This window comes from Hirundo rustica, chromosome 19, assembly GCF_015227805.2.
Source record: "Hirundo rustica isolate bHirRus1 chromosome 19, bHirRus1.pri.v3, whole genome shotgun sequence".
In the NCBI taxonomy this organism is placed as follows: Eukaryota; Metazoa; Chordata; class Aves; order Passeriformes; family Hirundinidae; genus Hirundo; species Hirundo rustica.
In genome coordinates, this window is record NC_053468.1 from 3,490,271 (window position 1) to 3,505,277 (window position 15,007).

The 15,007-nt window shown below is 40.6% G+C and overlaps 1 protein-coding gene across 6 annotated transcripts in view; it reads left to right on the forward strand.

Moving 5' to 3' along the window:
- The window catches only part of NCOR1 (nuclear receptor corepressor 1), a 56,968-nt gene that overhangs the window by 23,144 nt on the left and 18,817 nt on the right, over positions 1-15,007 (forward strand). For 5 of the 6 annotated variants that reach the window (XM_040082560.2, XM_040082564.2, XM_040082562.2 and 2 more), the window contains exons 9-21: positions 689-755; positions 1,110-1,282; positions 2,957-3,047; positions 3,532-3,710; positions 4,158-4,212; positions 4,401-4,502; positions 8,923-9,053; positions 9,550-9,767; positions 11,407-11,469; positions 11,809-11,948; positions 12,667-12,793; positions 13,441-13,996; positions 14,684-14,813. In XM_040082560.2, coding sequence (XP_039938494.1) covers positions 689-755; positions 1,110-1,282; positions 2,957-3,047; positions 3,532-3,710; positions 4,158-4,212; positions 4,401-4,502; positions 8,923-9,053; positions 9,550-9,767; positions 11,407-11,469; positions 11,809-11,948; positions 12,667-12,793; positions 13,441-13,996; positions 14,684-14,813 — 2,032 coding nt within the window. The remainder of the gene's footprint in view (positions 1-688; positions 756-1,109; positions 1,283-2,956; positions 3,048-3,531; positions 3,711-4,157; positions 4,213-4,400; positions 4,503-8,922; positions 9,054-9,549; positions 9,768-11,406; positions 11,470-11,808; positions 11,949-12,666; positions 12,794-13,440; positions 13,997-14,683; positions 14,814-15,007) is intronic. The other variant, XM_040082566.2, reaches the window with a different exon arrangement.

The window sequence follows — 15,007 nt, forward strand, 5'->3', positions numbered from 1 at the left end:
CTTTAACACCCCCTCCTTGGCCCATTCAGGTGATCTGGACTTAAACATTCCCTCACATTTTTCATTGCTGTCACCTCCAGATAGGAGGTGTGAGTTTTGACCATAATTAAAAGCTTCCAGTCCATGTAACTTTCTGATTTCTTTGTTGCAAAATAGTTCTGTAGGATGTGCATTATATGTGGTGAAGGCAGAGGGAAGCCCTGGCTTTCCATCTTCATTTAAAGACAAAAATAAATAATAAAACTTAAGTTGGCTGTCCTTTAAAAACATCTCTTAAAAAAGTTTTTCTTGCTCCACTCCATCAAACAGATTTGTATAGCAGTTCCAAAGTACTTGAATAATATATTGGAAAACTTAACTTGAGGGCTGAATTGCAAAGACTTTTCCCCCATAAAAGCATAATAGCTTAAACCAATTTTTTTCATTTTTAGCATATTATCTCCCTTGTGTTAAAGGAGGGCACCCTTGTGTTTCAATTACTTATTCCAGCCATCTTCAAGAGTCTTCTCTCTGAAAAAATACAGTTTTAGGTGATTTAGGAATTGGGAGTTTTCCCTGTTTTTTACCCTGAAACTGGTATTCATAATAAAGATCTGGCATCTAGAATTGAGATGGATTTTTTCGAGTAGTTTTGAAGTGCTTGATTCTTATGTAGTTCACTATTTTCCCCCCTATTTTTGTTTTCCAGAAACCAGGTGATGAGGAAAAAGCTGATCCTATTCTTTAAAAGAAGGAACCATGCAAGAAAACAACGGGTAAGAGCACCATGAATTTCTAAAAAGAGCACGTGGCTGGTTTTCTGCCTGGGCCATTGTCTTGCCATTCCCAAATACGCTGATTAGAAAAATAAAACCTTCACCTAAAACAAGTGTGGGATATTTCTGGAAGGCGGTAATTACAATTACCAAATGCCACTAGGATGTGTAAAGCAAAGAAATAGTGTATAATACTCAAAATCTACATTTTTGCATCCATTTCCTCACCTTCTCTGTGCTGGAAATTTGGTATAAATTTGGTATTTTGTGCATTCCAGGAGCCTGCCCATGTGACATGTACTGATCACTTGGTCTATTTTGCTTAGTTCAAGGTTTGCTTTTGGAATTTAACAGGAACAGAAAATCTGTCAACGTTACGATCAGCTGATGGAGGCATGGGAGAAGAAAGTAGACAGGATAGAAAATAATCCACGCAGGAAAGCCAAGGAGAGCAAAACACGGGAGTACTATGAGAAACAATTCCCAGAAATCCGGAAGCAGAGAGAACAGCAAGAAAGATTCCAAAGGTATTACTAGAGATTGGAAATATTCCTGCAAAACGTCTCTTCAGTCTTAAGTTTTAAAATGATTTATAATAAAATTAGTTAATTTTAATGATTAAGTTTGATGTTCATCACTTTATAGCTTTAAAAGGGTAATAGTGTGCCACAGAGTATAAAATGAGATGTTCTTCCCTTTGTTCACTGTGTTTCCATGGCACTGAGCTCAAGTTTCACTTCCCTTCCTAAAGATCTCCATGACTTTATCTGTCCACTGTCACGTATGTGCCCTTTGCTGTCCCTCCCCTCCAGCTGTGCCAGCTGTGCCAGCCTCAGCCCTTGGTGTCCTCTCAGGCTGCTGTGGTGATGTCCACGGGGTTCCTTTCCCACATCCCTTTTCAGATCTGCCATCAAACCCCGTATTTTCAAACAGGAACACAGGAAAAGGGCCAATTAGCAAAGGCTGCTTAGGTTGTGGTGTCAGTGGGATGAGGAGGGTTAAGCTGCTCAGAAAGGGGTTTGTGGAGTTCTGAAGACACCTGGAGCATCAGCTTCCCTGAGCCTCTTCATTTTGGGCACACACCCTAACTTACACTGGTATTTTTCTGTCGCTGCCTGTTACTCCTGTATTTCATGATCCCTGTATTCATTAGCCCCCACACTCAAAAACCATTTATCTTCTTAATTAACAATTTGACTGATCTTCTGTTGTACTTGCCAGGTAATTTCATTCCAGACGTTTTTGCATCTTAAAATATTCAAGGTGCGACAATTAAGGCCCTATTATTTAATTTGAATCTATCAGACATTTGTTAGATGGAAACTACAAGGAGTCTTAAAAGGAATGAAGTGCAATTCACTTGTGAGTTCACCTTGCAGTACTGTAGGTAGAGAGATAAGATTTAAATTAGAATTAGGTCAAGTTTGATTCAGTTGTGTTGAAATCTGTTTATCTGATGTTCAAAATCATTCCAATACACCTTGGAGAGTTCAAGCCCCATAAAGATCTAATCTCATGTCTTGTAACCATCTGTCTATATCACCTTTCTGTCATAAAACGTGGGGAAAGCAGAGAGGTTTGCAATACATTGTGAAGGCTGCAAGATTTTGTGGAATCAAGAAAAGAAAGTAAAGTGTTAGAATGGGAACAGCACTTTTATTACGATGTTCCTAAGGGTAAAGATCACCAGCTGAAAAGTTCTCCCAAATTACTATTCTCCCCATCAGTTCAAAAGTGGAAAATTTTCTTTTGTTGTAACAAATCTCAGTGCTGTATTAGTAACTTGACCAAATTGATAAAATGCAAATTTAATGTGCTTTCCTTAAAAAAAAAAAAAAAAAAAAAAAAAAAAAAAAGCTCTTTCAATTGTTGTACTAATTAAGGGGATAATTTCTGTGCCACTGATGAACATTTCTCGTGCTCAGCAGAAGGAAATTCATTTATCTGAAGCACCTACCTTGCAGTGCAATTGGTGGTAACACCTTTTTGTGTGTCCTTTCTGCCGAGCTTTGCAAACTCCCTCTAAGACCAAGCAGGACATGGCAGAGTTTGTGCTCTGACTCTCCTTAAGAAAGACCAGTCCTGGCTGATTTGAGAGACTGCTGACAGCCTTGTAAGGAATTTTAGAGCATGTTGTGGTGTACAAAAGCTGCAGATAGAGCTAATTTCCACTTTTTCCTTCTGTTTTCCCCTGGTTTCAGAGTTGGCCAAAGAGGGGCTGGCCTTTCAGCAACCATCGCTAGAAGTGAACACGAGATTTCAGAAATCATCGATGGACTCTCTGAGCAGGAGGTGAGGCTGCTGGCACAGCCAATAAATATCTTTTCACTGGCATGAAAGGTGTCTTGGAGGGGGTTTGTTTCCTTGATAAGAGAGAGCTCTTCTCTCTTTAAGAGAATCTGTGTGAAGTGTGGCTTGAAGTCACTTTTCTTTTGAGGGTTTTGCTTTCTAATTGTATCTGCCCCAGATTTTTCTCCTGTGGCTGCTCATTGCAGGCTTGCTGCAACCTAGTTTTTTGCAGCTGTAGCAAACATGTGAAAACTCTTCCTTTTCTCAAAGCCTCCATCGTTCTGGTGTTCCATCAGTTGTGACATTCTTTCCTTTAGCTGCCCGTCAGTGTTCATTGCCATAGTGACAACTGCAAAAGCTGTGTACAAAAAGAAATTCCAAAAAAGCTGACTGTGGATGTGGAGCTTTAAGAGCTGTGCAGTTGAAGAGCTGTAAACATCAGTAGCAGCATTTAGTGTGTTCTTTACTTTGTCTTTTTGTTCTGCAGAATAATGAGAAGCAAATGCGCCAGCTCTCTGTCATCCCTCCCATGATGTTCGATGCAGAGCAGAGAAGGGTGAAGTTCATCAACATGAACGGGCTGATGGAGGATCCCATGAAGGTTTATAAAGACAGGCAGTTCATGAATGTCTGGACAGATCATGAGAAGGAGATTTTTAAGGAAAAGTAATGGCCTTACTTATATTTTCTTTTTATTGCATTGAAATGACAGTTAAATGCCCAACCCCGTAAAGCTCAGTCAGGAATGCTGAAGCTTTTGTGCAGTAACATTTTATAGTGTTCTTAGTTGGCTGTAATAAATATTGCAAAAGTTTTAGACTTATTTTTCATCTGAGTATGCTCCCATGCATTTAGTCCTTAAACACAAAATCGTCTCAAAAGTACTTTAGTTCTGTGCTAAGATTAGAATGAGAAGTGTAGATAACGGAATTTCATTTTATCATTTTAAGTGCTCAGTTCTAAATTTGCACAGTCTGAAAACTGGGCTTTTTAGGCTAATTTCACTTGTGTAAGTGAAGGACTTGCTGATGAAACAGGTTGTTTGCAAGATTGTTTTACTTGTTTGGTCGTGGATTATGTTGTTAAACTGAAATAATTTTTGATTTCTAAAAGGTTTGTCCAGCATCCGAAGAACTTTGGTCTAATTGCTTCCTACTTGGAACGAAAGGTAAGACATTTTTTAATATAAATAGAGCTTAGGATGGGATCCCTAACTTTCCAATATAATGATAAATAGAAGCTTTTTTTATTTTAGTCTGGGGGCTGAATAGTTTTAAGTGTTTGGAGAAATCAAAAACTCAAATCTTATCTTTTCATTAGGAGTAAACTCTACTTTTTCCTGCTTTTTCACTTTAGAATGTTCCCGACTGTGTATTATATTATTATTTGACCAAGAAAAATGAAAATTATAAAGCCCTTGTGCGAAGGAATTATGGCAAACGCAGGGGAAGAAACCAGGTACACTGAATTTATTCATCACTTGGGTATTGTTATTTTATTGCTTCATATTTACAACTGTTTCATTATCTGAGATAGCAATGTATTATAAGCATGGGGGGGAAATAATTATTTTTCCTTTATTGTATTGTTGCCCATTTAAAATTTAACTGATCCTGACCTTGAGGGTGTTGTTGGTTAGTTTGGTTTTAATTCTCTGAAATAACTCCTTCCTTTGCACATTTCTTACTTGTTTTAATATGACAATTCATTTTCTTTGAGGACTCTGCCACAGGCATTGAGGTTGAATCCATCATTAAATCCTATGCTGGAGCCAAGTGAAATTAGGTTTAGCATGTGACTTGCAGTGGAAAATATATAATCAGTTCATAATGTCAGTCCTTGTCAAAAAGGAGAAATTAATAGTGATCGTTATTTGGTGGTCAGGCTCAAAGTCAAGCTGGAACTTCAGAGCCAGAAGAAAGAGACTGATTTAATGCATGTGAATAAAAAATCCTGCTGATTCAGGAAGTGTTCCTTTGGAAGCCTTTGGAGAGGAAAAGAGCAGCATTTTCTAAATACATGTGCTGGGCTAGCGGGGTTAACGTGGGAAAACAAAATAACCCTGGAACTTTGGGACTGCACAAATCTGCTCTGCAAACCAGTAAATGCAGTAAATAATTGCACTGAAATGCACAAATACTGAATGCTTTCTAGGAGTCCCAATAAATGTATATTTTTCATATAAAATTGTTGCAAACAGCTTCAACTGAGGAGTGGATCCTATTCAGTAGAAACAGCCATGGGGTTGTGCTTCTGGTGTACTTAAACCTTTGCAATTCTGGGCTGGTGTTCTATAGAAGAGTCCTTTCATGGGAGGACAAATGATGGATTGCTTAGGATAAGGTCGTTGTCACTGTGCACAGGATTTCATAGAGCTTCTGCTCTGATGGGAGAAATTACTGGAAATAACCTGTATTTTGCCAGGACTTGATTAGAATTTCTAAGCCTAATAATCCTTTTAAATAGGAGGGGTTATTGTTGTTGGAGTAGTGATTGGGGAAGGATTGCAGTTAAAGTCTGGATGTGTGGCAAATGAAAAGAAGATGGAAATCAACAGGATTGTCCAGATGTGGACAATCACTGTGGACACTTAGCAGTGCTCCAGCTGGAGCGGCTCAGTTTATTATAAAACTCTGCCATTATAAAATGAGCTTGGTGTGATTATCCCAGGTTGAGGGATGCCTTTCCTGGATGCTGTTCTAAGGGGTGAGGAGACAGAGCTGGCTCAGCAGTGGAACTGGAGATTGTCAGATATTTATAAAGTCATCACCGTATATTTAAATGTCTTTTCCACTTTGTTAAACTTCACAATATTGGAACAATATCGAATTGTTAGAATTCAAAATTTGGATGGACTTTCCTGTCTATAAATGGTTGCTTTCCTTGCGTAATGTATGTAGAACAGAAAGATTTTAATTCCAGCTTTAGACACAAGGGCATGGATTTGCACGGTGAACTCAGCTCAAGGTGCTCTGCCTGACTTTGTGACTGCTCCTGTGAGTGCTGATTTATATGTGAGTAACTGAATACATCAGTGGGAACACTGGAGGTTTGTTCAGCTCAGATTACTTGCTCTTGGAATTGTAGCAGAGTTGTACTCTGTAATTGCTGGTTGTTGATCCACTTTAAGTGCTGCAGCAGATCCCTAAACTTTGGGCAACTGCTGGCCAGGCTTAATGTGTGCTCTGTGAAGGATGCAAGAAAGTGCCAGGTTTTTAGCTCTGGAGAGGGTTGAGCCGGACTTGCCAACTCAAGGAAATACTCTCAGCCCTCTAAAAGGGAAATTTTACCACTTCTGGAAATTTAAACTCAGAAGTATTGAAGTTAGCATATTAATAGTAAAGAACTGTTTTGGCAATAGTGCCAAAATATTGCGCTATTTTGCAATATTAATTGCAAAATTAATGTTGCCATTAATTTTGGTGCCAAAAATCATATTGGTATTTATCATTTTATTTATGATTAATTAGCAACATCTCTAACAGCTAGTAAAAAAAGAACTTGAGAGGGCTGAACTGCCTGGCTTGCCAGAACTTTTATCTTACAGTTGCAGAAAGCAGCTCACCCCCTTCCCCCTCCCGTGCCCCAGCTTTGTTTGAAGCTGATATTATTCATATCTCTCAGTAGCAACTTGAAACTTTCTTGCTGATCAGCAAACACAAGTCATGTAAGATTTATGAGGTGCTCCAGGATGGGCTTAGGCCAATAACAGGTGCTTCAGCTTAAACTCTTAAGTTCATATATTTTTGTAAATTAGAAGGCAAGCAAGTGGAATATTGCAGTGGAGGAGATATTAATCATGGTAAGGACGTTGAAGTCCTTCAGAGAATGCAGTGAGCACAGCTTGGCTCAGGTTTCTGTATGGGGGCTTCCACTAGAGAGAAGCTGAGTGCTGGATCGAGGATGTGAAGTGAAGAGATGCAAGGCTAATAAAATTCTGATGTGTGTTTGTCCTCAAATAGGTCTAGAAAGGGCTTTTTATAAAATCCTGCCTAAACTGTTCCAAAGTGTCACAGAGGCAACTGGGCAAATGTGTCTTAAACCAAAGCTTGTCAAATGTAGAGCAAGTTTTTAACATGGAATTGAGAGAAAGCCGTGGCTGTATGGTGCTTTAACTTCCCCATCCCTGTAAGTGTTCAGGACAGGGCTTGGAACAACCTGCGCTGGTGGGAGATGTCCCTGCCCGTGGCAGAGGGTTTGGAATTTGTGTTTGGATGATCTTTAAGGTCCCTTCAAACCCAAACCACCCTGTGATTCTATGATTACAGAGAATTCCTTAAATAACTCGTTGAAAGAAGGTTTCTGTAAGTGACGTTTTCAATGAGCTTGGTGGCCGAGCAGTGGTGTCCCTGCAGCGTGTGCCTGGAGCTGTGGCCGGGCAGCAGGTGGGGGGCCAGTGATGTGAGCAGACAGAAATTCACCGCCTGTGTGTGACGGGGATCACCTCTGGTGACTCCGGGGAGATTAGAAGGTGCTGTGTGAGAGGGGCAGCGCTGCTGCAGGCAGCTTAAGTGCCTGAGTGACACAGTTTCCTGGAATAAACACGTTGCTGGGTCAGGCAGCCTCTGCTAAGGAGCTCTGTGATGTTGCTGCTGGGGTGGGTTTTGTCCTTTTGAGCCGTGCCCTGAGCTCAAGCCCATCCCCTTGTGTGGACAGTAAAAGTTTCAATCAGCAGATGAATGTGCAGGAACGTCGCTGACCGAGGCTTCGACTCCTTCAAGGTTTGTGTTTATGCATTGATTATGCGGCTTAAATAAAGTTACTGGCTAACAGAGAACCAAGTGATGTTAAGTTGGTCTGGTAAGAACGGGATTTTCAACAACTGTTTTCTAAATAGATTAGATGGAAAATAATTTTCTTCAATTTTTTTTTTCTAATGCACTTTTAACTCCTTGTTTTCAGGTCAATCTATCTAGCAAGGTAGAAATAATTTATCTTAGCATATCTCTGACATCTTGTGTGAAGGAAGTCTTTGCATAATCAATAACCAGCACCTTAACTGCTAATAATTTGCAGCAAGATGATAGTGGTTATTGTCTAGGGTTTCTGCTCCAGTTCACCTTATTAAAATGTCAAAACCAAGTCAGTTTGTGTCTATTTCCAGCCTCAGTTTAGTCAGTGAAACAGTGACACCTGCTGCTGCACTCATAGGGAGGGTGCTTCCTCTGTGAAAAAGAAAAGCCTATTTTGAGGAATTTTTCAGTAGATTGTAAAATCTGAGTTCACGAAGTGCTAGAACAGCAATCTTGTAATTCTCTGCCCTTGTCTTGTCCTTGTGTTTCCATGAATTGCCAAATGTAGTCTGGGTATCTGAGACATGCACAGTAAGGCACTGTGCTTGTAAAACTGTCACCTCAGTAAAGAAAAGAATTTTTTGTTGTTTTTTTTTTAATAATTCTTTCTGTAAACTCACTGGAAATGTAAGTCTAAAATTCAATACTGGTGACGGTTTTGAGAAAGACACTTGGAGTTGCTGATAACTTTCATGCTACAAGACCTTCTGCTCCCCAGTTGTAAGATCATGTTTCACTATAAAATGCACGAAGTTAAAAATAAATTTTGAGAGGAGCAACACCCTCATTACATCGGTCAGGCTTTCCTGAGCACTTTTAAAATGTAGCTGTTCATTTTTAGTGAGGCACACAGCAGCCAGTGTGTGCTTGTACACAATCACCTCCATGCTCATGCTGTACTTCCATGGAATTTGTAAGATAGAAAGCAGAGTTAAGCTGTTCTTATGCTGGCCACTGTGCAATGCCTATAACATAAAATATTATCAAGTGGGAAGTAAGGCAGCATCAGTTTTTGTGCTGCTCTGAGGACAAGATGCTGCACCTTTGTGTGATCAAGTTATCATCTAAATCCTATTTCATTTCAGCAGCAGATTGCCCGTCCTTCTCAAGAAGAAAAGGTAGAAGAAAAGGTAGAAGAGGAAAAATCAGACAAATCAGAAAAAAAAGAGGAGGAAAAGAAAGATGAGGAGGAGAAGGATGAGAAGGAGGAATCTAAGTAAGTGTGTATATGCTGAAATGCATTAATTCACCCTAGATTGCAGGTGTTGGCAAAGATCAGAACAGGATTTGCATTAGCTTCACAGTGAAATCAGGACTGAAAGCTATTTCTTTTATGTATGGAACAATCTTTTGGGGTATACAAATTTCTCTATCTTGCTGAGCTAATCAAATCAGTAGAAAAAGTAATAGGACTATTATTTTGCACAAGTAATAATTTCCACATCTTCTTGGTTTGGGCTTTTTTTTCATATGTTCTATCACACATGGAGCATTCATATTTTCCTTGAAGCTGACAAAATCATGTCTCTGTGTTGCTGTCTGGCAACAAGAGATTGTGGGCAAGAAGTGAATTCTGTATCACTAAAAGCATTTTTTGAGTTCATGGAGTTTTGTTCATGGGGTTTGGGGCTTTTTTTGTCTGATGATATTCAGGACTATCTGCTCACAACGGCTCTCTGAACGTGACTGAATTATATTTCACCTTTTCCCAGAGAGAATACCAAAGAAAAAGACAAAACTGAAGTCGCACCAGAGGAGCCAGAGGAAAGGGAGCAGGCGGCTCCTCGGGGCCGAAAAACTGCCAACAGCCAAGGTCGGCGTAAGGGCAGAATCACCAGATCAATGACAAATGAAGCTGCACAGGCAAATGCTGCTGCAGCTGCAGCCACTGAAGAGCCACCACCGCCTCTGCCACCCCCACCAGAACCTTGTGAGTAACATTTCCAGCACTCCCAGGCACCCAGCTGGTCGTAGGCTCCTCGCTGACACGGGGCTGTTTCCAGGCACTCGGTGCACTTTTGTTTTCCTTTTTAATATTCCAGCTTTATTCTTAGCCCTGCTTATAATTTTGTGTGGAACTGCTAAGCTTCACAAGTGTAACTTCATGAATAGTGCATGTGCAATCAGCTGACTCTGAGGGGAGAAAAGGCAGCTCAGTGATAACACCTTGTCTCCCTGTGCGGGTTCGTGATGAGTCTGCAGAGATCCAGGTGCCTGTGACACAGATTCACTTACAGGCTGCGGCTCACAGAGGATGCTGTTAAATAACTGGCCTGATATTTGAGTACTTCAGGGAGTTTCATAAGCTGAAATAGATCTTGGGAAGTTGTTGTTTCTGCATTAGATGGCAAGAGGCTTTTTTAAAATAAAATGTTACTTTGTTGGCTGATATGGTTAAAAAAGATGACGCAGTCTCTGAGCGTGTTTTGGAAAAGGCTGACCTAATTAATTTGTGTTGATGCAGGCATACCAGAATATCTTGTGGCTGGTAAATAATTATCCAGGATGGCAGGGCAGGTTGTGGTTTTTTTCTTGGCAGTGCTCTGCTGTGGCAAAATTTGTTGCCCCTCATGCTTCAGCTGGGTAGTTGCAGGCAGCTGCTATTCTAGAGCTTGTAACAACTCTTCTGTTACTCAGATGTTCTGCCTATAAAGAGCAGAGTAAGTGGGCACATCAGTTCTTGTATACCTGTAAACAACAGAGATTGTGAGAAACATCCTTGCTCCGTTCATACTGTGGGGTTTTATAAGCAGTGGGTTTTTATAAGTCTGAAGCAATAGTGGGTTTTGCTTTTGTTTTGCTTTGTTTTTAAACCATTTTTGCAGGGTTTTCTGAAAAATCCAAAATAGTTTTTCAATGGATCAGATACTTTAGAGTGTCCTACTTTTTGTGAATGGAAGCTGTTGCAGGGTCTTTGTTACATACTGTGTGCAATGGCGGATTTTATGGAAAGGAAGTGGAGGCTGATGCAGCTCAGTGCTGTTCAGAAATTTAAACAGGATGATACAAATTCCAGAGGAGTGAATGAAAAGCACTTTGCGCTGAATCATACTTAGTTTCCTGCTTGATTTTACTTACTGGGGTTTTTTTGTTTTCTTTTCTTTTTGTCCTTTTATCCAGTTGGAGACTCAGTTAATAGAGGAACAGTAGATTTCTTGACACCCACTAACCAATAAATAACCATTCCAGCAGTGAGACAGCACTGAACTAGCTTAGAGCATGTTGGATTGCTGCTTTTAGTAGCTGATGGTAATTACTGACATTTTAAATAAAATTTTAGTGATAAATACACCTAAGTTACTTAAAAATCTTCCTTGACAGACAATTAATCCCAATTTTGTAGGCAGAATATTTTTGAACAGTTTTCTCTGCTGAGCTTTGGGTGTTTCCTTCTGTATCTCTGACTTGGTTTAATGGAGATTGACTGCTTCCCTCTGACAAGAGAGCTTTCCCCAGTGACCTGAGCAAGCCATAATGTAAATAGATTTCTTGACTATGGGATGCATAATTGGTGCCATGATAATGAATCCTGGTCTTTTCTCTGCTCAGTGTCTTTGTTTCTGTTTCAGCTTCTACAGAGCCTGTGGAGACATCCCGCTGGACAGAAGAAGAAATGGAAGTTGCTAAGAAAGGTAAACCTTGTAAAGCCTTTGACTTCCTTCTGGGTACTTGCATTTACAAAATTTCAAGGATTTACTGAATATATTTGCTGTAACTTTTGCCAACACTATGCTGATTTGAAAATGGCTGTTGTGGTTTTTTTTGTAAAAAAAGAAAAAGCAAGCGGCTTTAACAGACAAAATCATCTTTCAAGACTTATGTTGACTCTTTTCCTGTGGGTTACCTAGAACTGTTTGGACAGCAGTACTTCTCTGCCTTGCCTTCCCATAGGCATTGGTGTTCCATTTATTGAGGTTTGGATAGCTGAGTTATTGATCATAATAAATATTGGTTCTTTTATGTCTGACCAGGTCTAGTGGAACACGGACGAAACTGGGCAGCCATTGCCAAAATGGTTGGGACGAAAAGTGAAGCTCAGTGTAAGAACTTCTACTTCAACTACAAAAGGAGACACAACCTGGACAGTCTCCTCCAACAGCACAAACAGAAGGTGAGTGCTGTGGACACTGAATATTTTGCAGGAGAAAACTTGAATCTTCCTGAAGTCATGCATCACACCTCACTAAGGCTGTTTTGCAAGCTCCACTCATTTCTTTTTCTACTTGTTTTTGTGTTGTGACATAAATCTCTTAGGACGGGTGGCTGATGCTCACTGACCTGTGACAGTAACCACTTTTTGCTTTAAAATGCAACAGAAGGTTTTGTGCTAGGTAAAACACTTGAGCCTGAAGAGTTCTTCAGTGCTCTGAAAGCCACGTTCCTCACCAGTGCACGAGCAACTGTAGATGTACAACAGCTCCTTGAAACACAGCGAGCACTCACCTCACCAAACAGAGCAGGAGAGGTGGTAGAAGTCCAGGAACTGAAAGTTTGGGGGCATTGAAAGTAGAATGTCGTGTGTTGGAATCCTCTAAGCTGCAGTGCTATCCTGGTCTTCTCTCACTGAGGTGAAGAATGTCAGTGTCTGTTTGCTGCGGTTGTTCTGTTGTCCCCCAAACCTGCCCTGAGACCGTGGTTTGTCTCCAGACTTGTTTTAGGTCAGGAGCAGCGAAAGTTGGCCTGAAGTTGAAAGAGTGTCCTCTTGTGAATGACTGTGCTAAACAGAGAATCTCTGTCCTTCGTTTCCACCTCAGACTGGGGAATGGGAATGCAGTGAAAGGCAGTAATTGTGAATTTTCAGTACATTGTCAATGCTGTGTCTTCCTCAGTCTTCGCGAAGGCCCCGAGAGGAGCGAGATGTGTCACAGTGTGAGAGTGTGGCTTCAACTGTGTCAGCCCAGGAGGATGAAGATATTGAAGCATCTAATGAGGAAGAGAACCCAGAAGACAGTGAAGGTAGCTTTTCTGGGAAGGAAACTTGTGTGTGCACAGAAAGGAGCCTATGTTTTGTGCTAATTATATGCTCAGAAAGCTGTGTTTCGCTTCATGATGTTGTTGTTGCTCAAATTCTCTTTCAGTTGGATTTCAGTAATTTGAACTCACTCCAGGGGATGCAGCATTTTTAGAATTTAGCAGCCTAAAGATGTTTGCTGCTTAGTATTTTGAGATACTTTGATTATGCTGTCATCTGGAGTGTTGAAACAAGTTGAATCAAATACATGTAACCTTTGGTAGTTGATAGTCTCAGTAAAGCTTCAGACAAGCAAATTCAAGTGGTGGTTTTTTTGTTGTGTTTTTTTTTAATATATATTTGTTGGTTGCAACTGCTTATTTATAGACCATCAATATCAATCAATCTTGGCTGGTCTTTTGTGGAGCAAAAGGCAGTAGAATTCATTAACAACGAATGAGGGAAGATGACTAAGTGTTGGGTTTTCAGTAGTTGGTATTTTTTTGTTGCAGTGTTTGTGTAATTCAACCAACTGTCCATTTCTATAATAAGTCAAAATGAATTGTTTTGCAGATGGGTTGGTTAAAATTATTGCACCAAATTTGTCAGATTTCATTGATTGAACCTTTATGGCAAAACATTTTTTCCCCAGGTGCTGAAAATAGTTCTGATACAGAAAGTGCTCCATCTCCAACTCCAGCAGAACCTGCTAAACCAACTGAAGAAACTCCATCCGAGCCTGCTGCTCCAAAAGTAACCACTGAGGCCCCAGCAGAGCAGGAATCTGCCATTAAACCTGCAGCCAGCACATCTCCCTCCTTACCAGCCCAAAGTGTATCAACAGCTGAAACACAGAACCCCGAGCCACAGGTCAAGGAAGAAATCAACACTGAGGCTGAAGAGCCAATGGAGGTGGACAGCAGAAGCCATTCAGCTGAAGCTAAGCCTGTGATTACTCTTCCAGTTCATACCAAAGTAGAACCTGTAGAGACTGAAGTGAGGCTACCAGAGAATATTCAAGTGAAAATAGAGAGTGATACCAAAGAGAGAGAGATGGAGAAACCCAAGGAAAAGTCAGAACCGGAGGAGATGGACTACAGCCTGTCCCAGCAGGTTCCTACAGCCAGACCAGAATCCCATTCAGACAATGACTCCAGTGCCACCTGCAGTGCTGATGAGGAAGTTGATGGAGAACCTGACAGACAGGGGTGAGTAGGGCTTTGAGTGGACAGTCTTTAGAGCTGTTTCTCTTTGGGGAATGGCTGACACCACTGAGGGTATTTGAAGTCTTTTCAGTGTTCTGTTGGTGCAGTTCCTGTGTCACTGGAGCCAGTGCCTCCCTCCCTCTCAATGGTTTAATAATATACACACAGTGCCAGGGATAGATGTTTAAATGTCAAAAGTATCCAGTGTCAGGGAGTGCATGTGGGCTTTGGAAGAGTGCAGGTGATGGTGTTTCTGCGCTCTCTTGCCTCTTCAGACATCATCTTCCCCCAATGTCTTAGCGCTCCATGTGAAATTATTTTCTTGTAGACTACTGTTTATTTTCTGTGGACTAAATACATGTAGTCCTTCCTATCCATTGTGTTTTTCTAAAGCACTCTCTATAAAGAAGGTTGCATTGATGTAAGTACTGCATACATAAATTTCTGATGTGGGAGATTCTGAGCTCATATTTTGGTATTTCTGTGTATTATGAAAATATAGCAGCATCTGTTGCCTCTTCTACCATATGTGCTGTGGGACAAAACTCAACATGGTTCTGATTTCTCAGCTCTTTGTCCAGTCTGATAAATGTGTTGGTTTTTTGAATTTAAGAGTTTTGGCTGTAAATTTTTAAGATGTGTAATCTTGGTCCTTTTGGTGATATTTTCCCCTTCTATCTCTTTTTCCAGTATCTTCAGCAGAGAGTCAAAGCCCTCACTTTTAAATCCCACTGGGTCAATTCTGGTCTCATCCACGATAAAGCAAGGGCAGATGGACCTGCAACAGCTTCACCACCGAGCTGCTGTCATCCCACCCATGGTATGGGCATTTTTCAGTGCTGTTTGAAGGAGTGTTTTTGACCCCCCTAAATCTAGTCACAACATTAAGCAGCAAAAACAAAGTTGAACGAATGAAGAAAAATACGATTTGCTTTATTATTGCATTTTTCGGGGGGAAAGTAGATTAAGTACAACAAAGTATAAATAGCTTAAAACCAGGTGTGGAGCTTTTGA